This window comes from Rhinopithecus bieti, unplaced genomic scaffold (assembly GCF_001698545.2).
Source record: "Rhinopithecus bieti isolate Rb0 unplaced genomic scaffold, ASM169854v2 scaffold_11508, whole genome shotgun sequence".
Lineage (NCBI taxonomy): Eukaryota > Metazoa > Chordata > Mammalia > Primates > Cercopithecidae > Rhinopithecus > Rhinopithecus bieti.
In genome coordinates, this window is record NW_016806932.1 from 378,673 (window position 1) to 390,070 (window position 11,398).

Genomic DNA, 11,398 nt, shown 5'->3' on the forward strand with positions numbered 1-11,398 from the left:
AAAAAAAAAAAAAAAAAAAAGAGAGAAATGTAGAACATAAATATTGTAGTCTTTATAAGCTTTGGTGTCAGAGACTCCTCCAAAGCACTACTGCTTACTGGTGGGGCATTACATCTAGATTTACTGGTGTGGACAACACTAGTTTCTAAGTAGTTTTGGGATCTTGTCCTAATTAGTAGCTTAACTTCTCCATAACTTTATATATTTATGAATTAAATAAAATGAATAACTTAATCTTGAAGTTTTCATCCATTTCTAAAATTCTATTAAAAGAGAGTTGTACTTACAAATATGAACTTATTTTATCTTTTTTTTTTTTTTTTTTGATACAGAGTCTCTCTGTGTAGCCCAAGCTAGAGTGCAGTGGCGTGATCTCGTCTCACTGCAACCTCCGTCTCCCAGGTTCAAGTGATTCTCCTGCCCCAGCCTCCCACGTAGCTGGGATTACAGGCATGTGCCACCATGCCAAGCTAATTTTTGGATTTTTGTTAGAGACGGGGTTTCACCATGTTGGCCAAGCTGGTCTCAAACTCCTGACCTCAGGTGATCCACCCGCCTTGACCTCCCAAAGTGCTGGGATTACAGGTATAAGTCACTGTGTCCAGCCACAGATATGAACTTTTACTGAAGCTTTTGCCAAATTACTGAGTTCTAAACCTGGGGTAACAATTAAGTTTTGTCTTCATTGTGAATTCCCTTATGAATACCTTAATGCTCTTATCTAGACAACCATTAAGTCTAGATTTTTAAAAATAAAAGAATCCATAATTTGCATTAACAGGCATTTGAAACACGTGTTTTAAGGCTTTAGAATGACTTAAGCAACTTATAAGATTATATGTAATAAAAGAAGGAAAATATAAAAAGTTCTGATTAATACGAAAGAAAAAACTCTCCTCTAACCTATACATAAAAATATTAGATGATATATAACTTTAAAATTATATATAGCCAAGCTCAAAAGAAAAGGGGAAATGCCCAGATGCTAAAACAAAGAGAAAATTCAAGCCAGAACTGGTGAATCATGGTTGGATTTTTTAAAATGTTTAAAATGATTATGAAAATCAGATTTATTAAAAAATATAATTCTAATTTATTAGGTTCACAAAAGTTGCTTACTTAGGATGATACTGCTTATTAGAATTGAAGGTCTGTTTTGATAATAGCTTAAGTATTTGATAAAAAGATAGGCTAAATTGAAAATTGTAGTTTGAAACATAAGAAATTTGTTTGTAAATACTATTACATATTTAAATAAAATTTTATTTTTTATACTTACAGGTTAACCAAACATTAATTTTATTTTGTTAGTTTTTTGAGATAGAGTCTCACTCTGTCACCTAAGCTGGAGTGAAGTGGTGCAATTTCAGCTCACTGCAACCTTTATCTCCTAAGTTCAAGCAATTTTCCTGCCTCAAAGGAGCTGAGATTACAGGTGTAAGCCACCATGCCACGCTAATTTTCTTTTTTTGTATTTTTAGTAGAGACCGGTGGTGGTCGTGGTGGGGGGGGGGGTTGTTTCACCATGTTGGCCAGGCTGGTCTTGAACTCCTGACCTCAAGTGATCCGCCAGCCTCAGCTTCCCAAAGTGCTGGGATTACAGACATGAGCTATCATGCCCGGTCTTGAACATTAATTTTAAAAAAGCCAAAATCCTTATCTCCTTGCAAAAACTACTATACTTAAAAATAGATGTAGTACAACTTATAAGTTAAATTCAAAGTCTTAGTGAAAACTACATATAAAAAATGACAACTTTAATAAATTGAATACTAATTAAAATAAATGAAATGTATTGAGTTTCAAGAAAAAAAGTCCACCTCTGACACTAAAAACACTGACAACAAGGATACCCACTATCAGTAGTATTGTTTAATAATAAATTGGAGATCGTGACAAAGGGACAAAACAGAAAAAGAAAATAAGATGTATAAGAGTATAAAAATTGTTATCTGCAGGAAATACGATTTTCTATATAGAACAACCCACAATAATCTAGATCAGTGGTCCCCAATCTTTTTGGTACCAGGGACTGGTTTTATGGAAGACGCTTTTTCCATGGACCTGGGTTAGGCGTGGGGACGGGATGGTTTCAGGATGATTCAAGCCCATTGCACTCATTGTGAACTTTATTTCTATTATTATTACATTGTAACACATAACAAAATAATTATACAACTCACCATAAAGTAGAATCAGTAGGAGCCCTGAGCTTGTTTTTGCAACCAGACAGTCCCATCTGGGGGTGATGAGAGACAGTGACAAATCATTAGGCTTTAGAGTCTCATAAGGAGCGTGCAACCTAGATCTCTCACATCCGCAGTTCAGAGAGCATTTGTGCTCCTGTAAGAATGCTACTGCTGATCTGACAGGAGGCGGAGATCTGGGGTAATGCAAGCAATGGGGAGCAGCTGTAGATACAGATGAAGCTTCGTTTGTTCACCTGTTGCTCACTCCCTGTTGTGTGGTCTGGTTTGTAACAGGCCACGAACTGGTACCAGTCCATGGCCCGAGGGTTGGGGATCCCCCATCTAGATAACCTATCTAGAAAATGTAATTTCAAAACATACATTTGCACAATAGCATCAGAAACTATATATGAATCATAGGGATAATGGCAAATAAAATTTTGTAATGGCATTGTGAAAAAGAAAAAAAGATAGGACTGTTTTTCTAGTTATTAAGATTGATTACGGCACTTTAGTCATTAAAATAGTAGTACAGGACTGAGGTGAGACAAAACGGATACAAAAGAAAAGAGAGTAAATAAATTTTACATATGTGGGAATTTGGTATATGAAAAAGAGGGCATTTCCATGGAGAAAGGATTGGCTATTCAATATTCACTATGCCAATATTCACTATACAGTGCTAGCCACACTGTAAAATATAGACATATATCTCTACTCCATGCCAAACACAAAAATAAATTCCAGCTAGACTGAATATCTATATGTGAACAACAAACCTTTGTTTTAGAAGAAAATACAGAGTATGTTTCAGACTTTGGGTAAGAAGAGATTTCTTAAAACAAGATAATTTATAAATAAAAAAAGAAAAAATGATAAAACTATATTAAAATTAAGATTTCTGTACAACAAAAAAATCATTGATGATATCTTTAAAAAAGCAACATATATAACATAAAAGATTAGTATCTGAAATACAGAAAAAAGTTCTATAAATCATTTAGAAAAACACAAAGCTCAATTAACAAAGGAAAAAAAGGTACAGTGGAAGTTGAAAGACAAGAAAACATGGATAGCCAAAAGGACAAAAACATTCTACTTCATTGATCAGGAAATGCAAAATCAAACAATACAGAAATTATTTTACACCCATTAGCTTGACAAAAATTTTAAAAGAAGCCTATCAGGACCCAATGCAGTGGCTCATGTCTGTAATCTTAGCACTTAGGGAGGCTGAGGTTGGGGGACTGCTTGACCCCAGGTGTTCAAGATCAGCCTGGGCAATACTGTGAGACCCCATTTCTACAAAGAAAAAATTTTTAATTAGCTGGGTGTGGTGGCACACACATGTGTTCCCAGCTACTTGTAGGGCAGAGGTGGGAAGATCGCTTGAGCCTGGGAGGTTGAGGCTTGCGGTGGGCTGTGATCGTGCCACTGCACTCTGGTCTGGGCAACAGAGTGGGATTCTGTCTCACAAAACAAACAAACAAACAAAAAACAAAACAAAAAAACCACACCTATCAATATTAAGTTTTGTCAAGGATGTGGGGAAATGAAAATTCCCATGAACTGCCAGTGGGAGTGTAAACTGGTAAAATATAACATTTTAGAGAACAACTTGAAAAATGTGATCCTGTGTATATCCTATAACTCAGCAATTCCACTTCTCTGAATTTATGAGTGAACCCTAAAGAAAATGGCACATATCTGGAGATACGTATAATGATGCTCACTGCTGCACTGCTTGCAACAAAAAAAAAAAATTAAAAAAATACATAAATATACATTAACAGGGACTGGATAAATAAGTTGTATCATATTCATACAATGAAACACTATACACCAGCTAAAATTTAAAAACAAGATCTACATTTAGCAACATAGATAAGCTCTGAAAATATATTGAGTAAAATAGAAAGCAAGTTACAGATAGTAAGATATCTTCTATGTAACATTTTTTTAAAAGGCAAAGACAATATATAACTGTGCCAAGAGCATTTTCACAACCTATGTGATATTTTATTTCATTGAAAAAGAAAAAAACTAAAGCAAATTAGGTAAAATGTTAACATTTGTTCATTCCAAGGGGTGGTTAAAAAGCGTATTTATTTTGTTACTCTTATTTTTTGTTTGAAATTTGTAATGTTTTTTAAAATGACACGTAATTTTAATATCTTACCCCATATATGTATATATTCATGTAAAATATGGATAAGGAAAATAAGTAGAAAAATAAGAATAAAGTCAGTAGTGAGACCGGTTTATAAAATTCATATTGTATATTGCGTATATTGCTAGAGTTGGCTCACAAATCTTTCAAGAAGAGCAAAATGAATATAGATTCAGCAATTATTGGTTTTAAAATCTATCCATTAATATATGTCAGAAATACTAGAGATTTAGTCATTCAAAGCATACTACAGTAAATTTGGAGACACCAAAAACAGAAAAACTGGAGAAAATACTGAAGAGTAAACTTGATTTAAGTGGTTTACTCATTTATTCCTGAAAGATGGAAGCAATAACATAGAAAAAAGGGTGATGGTATTTTGAGAATAGTATGTATGACAGTGTTTCAGAAAATACGTTTTTGAAAGGTTGAAAAGAGTATCATTCAAATCAATCTTGTTAAGGAATTCAAATGACCTTGTTAAGGAAAGCTTAAAAATAAAATATACAGATTCAAATTTAAGAGCTTTCATGATTCATTTGGGCAATACACATACACCACACACATAAAAGTACACACATATAGTACTTGGTTGACAAGACATTTTCAACAAGCCAAAAGAAAACTAAGGAAGCATTTAGAGGTAAAGCTGCTTATGTTACTATGTAGTGAATAATTAGTATAATTTCCTTTAAAAACTTAAGTTGAAGTCAATTATCACAGAAAGAGATATTTTAAGTTTCCATGGCTTCAGTGTTTCATTGTAGAGAAGGGTCAAACTATTGTGGAAAAATCACAGGTAGATTTTTGCAATCTTGTAAGACTAGGCAAAAAAGTAGCAAAAAACAAAACAAAACAAACAAACAAAAAAACAGAAAAACAGCAATGTAGACAAATAACAAGGTAATTCAATTGGAGAATAATATTCTTAATTGTAGAAAGTCTTCCTAACAATTTGCACTTACAGCACTCAGCCAATTGCACATGCTGACAACAGATAACTAAAATGGAACTGTTAGTCCGGTTTTCTGATACGTTCCAGATAAAGTTCTCCCTGGCCTCATCTTTAGGCTGACTTCAGGTCTCTCTCTCAAGGAACAGTTTTGAAGAATGGTACCAATATAGTTGTAAGGATTCAGTACAACGGTCTTTAAAAAAAAAGTTTTTTACCTTTTAATATTACTGATCAAAATAATTTCAGATCCAGCAGAAACTTTATTAATAAAAATATAAATGTAAGCACAGACCTTATACCTTTTACAAAAAAAAATGACTAAAAAATGGATCATAAACCTATACACAAAACACAAAGCTATAAAAGCTCTGGAAGACAAGAGAAAATCTAAATGACCTTGGGTATGGCAATGACTTTTTAGCTGCAACACCAAAAGCATGATACATGAAAGCTGGACTTCACTAAAATTAAAATTTTCTGCTTTGCAAAAGACACTATTAAGAGAATGAAAAGACAAGCCACAGACTTGCAGAAAATATTTGCAAAATGCAGATCTGATATAGGACTTGTGTGTCCAAAATATACAAAGCACTCTTAAAACTCAACAGTAAACTGGGCATGGAGGTGCATGCCTGTAGTTCCAGCTACTTTGGAGGCTGAGGCAGGACTGCTTGAGCCAAGGGGTTTGAGGTTACAGTGAGCTATGATATCACCACTGCTCTCCAACCTGGGTGACACAGCGAGACCCTGCCTCTATAAAACAAAAACACTCAACAGTAATAATAATTTTTAAATGGACAAAAAATCTGAACAGACACCTCACCAAACATGATATACAGGCAGCAAATAGGCACATGAAAAGATGCTCAACATATGTCATTGAGGAATCACCAATTAAAACAATAATGAGATACCATTACATACCTATCAGAGCAGCTAAAATCCAAAACACTAACACCACCAAATCCTGGCAAAGATGGGGCACAACAGGAACTCTCATTCATTGGTGGGAAATAGAAAATGGTACTGCCGCTTTGAAAAACAGCTGTGAGTTTCTTACAAAGCTAAACATAGGGTTACCAGCAATCATATTCCTAGATGAGTTAAAAACTTATGCCCAGAAAAGCCTGCACATAAATTTTTAGGACACTTTATTCATAATCGATGAAAACTGGAAGCAACTAAGATGTCCTTCAAAAGGTGAATAAGCAAACTGTAATATATCCATACAATGGATTATTTTTCAGTGATATAAACAAATGAGCTCTCAAGCCATACATATAAAGACATAAAATAACTATAAATGCACATTGCTAAGTAAAGGCGCCAGTCTAAAAGGCAACATACTGCATGATTCCATGATCCATGGCCAAAGTTAGCAAAACCTCTCAATATCTGTTTCCTAATTAATTACTCTTCTAAAATGTAACTTGAATATTTACTGATCTAAAGAAGTTCTTCTAAATTCCATAACATCTATTTATACATTGCAGCCAAAAAAGGCAGACTTTCTTTTTTTTTTTTTTTTTTTCCTGAGACAGAGTCATACTCTGTCACCCAGTCTGCAGTGCAGTGGTGCGATCTTGGCTCACTGCAACCTCCAGCCCCTCCGCCTCCCGGGCTCAGGTGATTCTCCTGCCTCAGCATCCTGAGTAGTTGGGATTACAGGCATGCGCCATCATGCCCGGCTAATTTTTGTACTTTTAGTAGAGACGGAGTTTCACCTTTACTCCACCAAAAGTTTCTTATCAAGATCCCAATGACCTCCATGTTGCTAAATGTAGTGGTCAATTATGAATCCTCATCTCATTAGACCTACAGCAACATTTAACATAACTTATTTTTCCTTCCTCCTTAATCACTTTCTTCATTTCGCTTCTAGGATACCTACTGAACAGTGGGTTTTCCTCTGTTCACTGGCTGCTCCTTCACAGTCACCTTTGCATAGAACTCCAAATCCACCCAAACTCCATGGAATATCTCTTTTGGTGATATCAACAACTGCTATCAAAACGCTACTATAAAACCCAAAATTATATCTATTGCCAGCTCTTTCTCCTCACTTCTGGACTCATTTATTCAACTGCCTCCTCCACCTCCACATCTCAATGTGAATTTCTTAGAGGCATCTCAAACTTAACATGGCCAAGCTAAAATACCAACCTTTCCTCTCTCTCCCATTCATAAATCTGCAGACTTTCCTGTAACAGTAAATGGCACTTCCTCCATTCTAGTTGCTCAGCTTAGAAACTTTGAAGTCATTTTTGACTCTTACTGTCACACAATCTGTCAGCAAAATCTGTTGGTTATACTATCAAAACGTATCCAGATTCTCTCACCTGGATTATTACTTTAGTTTCCAACCAGTCTCTCTGTTTCTACTCTTGCTTCCCCATGGTCTACGCTCAATACAATTTAAAAGAAATATTCATTTCAGGCCAGTTGCAGTGGCGTCTGCCTCTAATCCCAGCACTTTGGGAGGCAGAGGCAGGAGGATTGCTTGAGACAATCACTTGAGGAGTTCAAGACCAGCCTGGGCAACACAGTGAGAACCCGTCTCTATAAAAAGACAAAAATTATCTCCACTTTTATGTAATTTCAGTTAAAAAAAAAAAAGGAAAAAATACAAAATTAGCTGGGCATGTTGGTACATGCCTATAGTCCCAACAACCTGGGCGACTGAGTTGGAAGGATTACTTGAGCCCAGGAGTTCAAGGATGCAGTGAGCTATGACTTCACTCCAGCCTGGGTGACACAGTGAGACTCTGCCTCAGGCAAAAAGAAAGAGGCCAGGCATGGTGGCTCATGTCTGTAATCCAGCACTTTGCAAGGCTGAGGTGGGTGGATCACTTGAGGTCAGGAATTCAAGACCAGCCTGACCAACATGGTGAAACTCTGTTTCTACTAAAAATACAGAATTAGCCAAGTATGGTGGTGCATGCCTGTAATCCCAGCTACTTGGGAGGCCGAGGATGAAGAATTGCTTAAACTTGGGAGGTGGAGGTTGCAGTGAGCCAAGATTGTGCCATTGCACTCCAGCCTGGGCAATAAGAGCAAAACTCCATCGAAGAGAGAGAGAGAAAGAAAGAGAGAGAGAGAGAAAGAAAAGTAGTCATTTTTTAAAAGTCAGATCATGCCCTCATCTGCACAAAACTCTCCAATGCTTTCCCAACTCAATTAAAAATGTTAGTCCTTTCAGTCACGTACATGTTCTCCCACCATTACTTCCTTTCTCTGTGACCTCATGTTATTCTCTTTGTACTCATTGTGCTCCAGCCACACTAGCCTTCTTGCTATTTCTCAAATGTGCACTCAGGCTCCTGCCCAAGGCCTTTGCACTAACTCTCTTCATTAGAATGCTATTTGCCCAGGCATCTATATGGTTTATTCCCTCCCCTACTTCATATCTCCTCAATTGTCCCCTTCTGGATTAGGTCTTTTCTAACCACCTTATTTAAAAGTAAACCTAGCCCCTCACATCCTGACACTCCCCATTCCCCTTCCCAGTTGTTTTATTCTCCACTGCATTTGTCTTCATTTCATTTACTAAATGTTTTACATATTTATTTACTATCTCTTCTCAGTAGAATGCAAGCTCTATGACAGTACGAATTTTTATATATTGTGGTCAGTGCTGTATCCTCAATGTCCTGTTATATAAAAGGGACTCAACAGAGATTTGTTGAGTAAATGCATGGGTGAAATGGAACATGAGAACCAATGACTGAAAAATGGTCTGTATGGTTGATCTGGAGAGCAGTATATGAAGTGAGTCTGAAAGAGTACCAGATGATGTCAGGCTTTATAAAGGAGTTTTGCCTTTATTTTAACAGTAGCAGGACACCATTGAATAGTTTTAACCAAGAGAAAATCTGATCAGATCTGCAGTTTCAAAAAAATCATTCTGGTAGCTATAATGGAGAACTAATGGAGGAGGGTCATTGTGAATAATTGCTACTGTAGTGGTCTTGAGAGATTACCGCAGTTTGAAGACAGGTGGAGAGAAAAATATATTTGAAGGATATTTTGGGAGATAAGATTGGCAGAACTTGGTAATAATTTAGCCATAGAAGTATGAAGGGCAAGAAGAAACAAAGAATAATGTTTAGCTTTCAAATTTTCACAAGTAGATGGATGGTAGTGTCCTTTGCTGAAATAAGGAACACTGAAAAAGAATCAGATTCGTAAGAGATAACTATACATTTGATTTTAGGAATGTTGAGTTGGAGATGCTTTTGAGATATCCAAGAAGAAATATCCAAGAGATAGATATGTGAAAGCTGAGAGGTGAAGCTGAATGGAGCTATTCATTTGAGAGGCATAAGTGTTGGTGAAGCCATGGGTACACATGAGATCATATTTAACTACGGCATAAAAAGGCACCCAGCCTTAAGAAACTACCCTACTCTTTCTGGGCTGGATAAAGGATGATCATCCCAAAAGGAGATAAAACGGAATGGTTTTGTTTTGTTTTCTCAATCACACTCATAAGTTATTCCCTTTTTAAAATTCGGATTCAAACTAGAAGTGTTAGAATGTAACAGGCTTTTGAAATTCGACCAATTCATCAGAACTATGCATCTGTTCAAAAATAGTTCACTTACAGAAACAATGTAAAGAATTCACAGTATCTGTCTCTTTGTAGCTTCAAAGTACATCAATACACAAAAAGCACCCTTCCCTTCCCACCCCACACCGCCAAGTATGTATGATTTGGCTTACTGACATTTCCTGAAAGTACCCTATCTCTCGCTCTGGGCCTTAGCATATGCTGTTCTTTTGATCTTCCATTTCCCCTGGGATGAAGATTTACCTGGCTTTCCAAGACTGGGCTAAGTGATCTCCTTCTAGGCATCCCAGTGATATCATATAGTATTGTAACTGTATGTCTAACAACTGGTTCCTCTTAACTGGATAAGACTTGTCTTTCTCATTGTTGTATATTCAGTGCCTAGCAAGATGAAATTTTTAGAATTTAATGTAATGCAATTCTGCAACGTAAAGAATTAAAATCTACACCGATTATCAGTCCACTGATGGCCGTTCAAACCTCGACTTTTCTCAAATAATGACTTTTTAAAAGCAAATAAAGCCCAGAACATCCCTAAGCAAAGGCAAACAAAGGTGCAAATGCGCAGAGATCCCAAATCCACCCCGCGCCTGTCCACAGAAAAGGGTGGAAGCAGAAGCAGCAGCCCGAAGCTCCAGTTTCCACAGCATCCATCCTTCTTGGCCTTAGGCCGCTCCCTGCGACCCTCGGGATCAGAATCCCTAAATCCTCGCCTCACCCACCACACCCCGCGCTTGGACAGCTGGACTAGTCCTTCCCACGCAAGTCACTGGAAAAATCCTTGGACAAAGGGAGGCCACCCTAGATGGCTTCGTCTCCAAAATCCCAGAGGAAATGGAGGAAGAAAAAACCCTGTCAAGGAAAGGTGACAACCCAGCCTACAGTGCTTACCAAGCAGACGGTCTCAGTCAGCCCCTGCCACCGCTAGCCGTTGGTTCGCGGGCAGCCACAGGCGACGTCGCGGTGGCCTCTGGGGATTGTAGTTTCTGTCGCAAACAAAACGCGCCGGCAGCATCAAAACTACATTCCCCACAAGTCAACGCGAAGACGTCCCACCGACTTAAATCTGGGGTTTGGAGTAATAAAGAGGCCGTCCCTACTTTTACGGTGATCTTAAATGTAGACTCAATTTCGTCCAGGAGTCCCTTCGCGCCCTTTTTCTTTGTCGTGCTTGTTTTGTGTGTGACGAAGTCTCAGTGTACTTCTACGCCTTACTTTTTCCTTCCCCTTCTCCAGGACACACTCCAAACATCCGGGAACAGAAACCGCCCCAGGCCGCAAGCTTAGAGCCTCCGGAGGCGCTTGTGCCCTGTTATAAGTCACGCATGCGTAGCAGCCGGCAGCGGTTGGCAGCCGCGCGCGGCGCACTGGGGGTCCGGAGGTAGCCTGCCAGAGGGCGGGGCTTTTTTCCAATGGCTTTGCCTCGGCGGGTCGCGTCTGCCTGGGCGGGGAAGAAGGCGCTGGGGCCGCGGTGGCTCCCGGTTTGTGCCGGGCGGAGAAAGGGGAGGGGCTGG

The 11,398-nt window shown here is 38.1% G+C and overlaps 1 protein-coding gene across 1 annotated transcript in view; it reads right to left on the minus strand.

The window, feature by feature from the left end:
• CEP57L1 (centrosomal protein 57 like 1) overlaps nt 1-10,866 on the minus strand; it is a 69,456-nt gene extending 58,590 nt beyond the window's left edge. The window contains exons 1-2 of the mRNA XM_017878765.1: nt 10,776-10,866; nt 10,128-10,265 (exon numbers count right to left, since the gene is read on the minus strand). Coding sequence (XP_017734254.1) covers nt 10,128-10,169 — 42 coding nt within the window. The 5' untranslated portion in view covers nt 10,170-10,265; nt 10,776-10,866. The remainder of the gene's footprint in view (nt 1-10,127; nt 10,266-10,775) is intronic.
• Between the last annotated feature and the right edge of the window lie 532 nt (nt 10,867-11,398).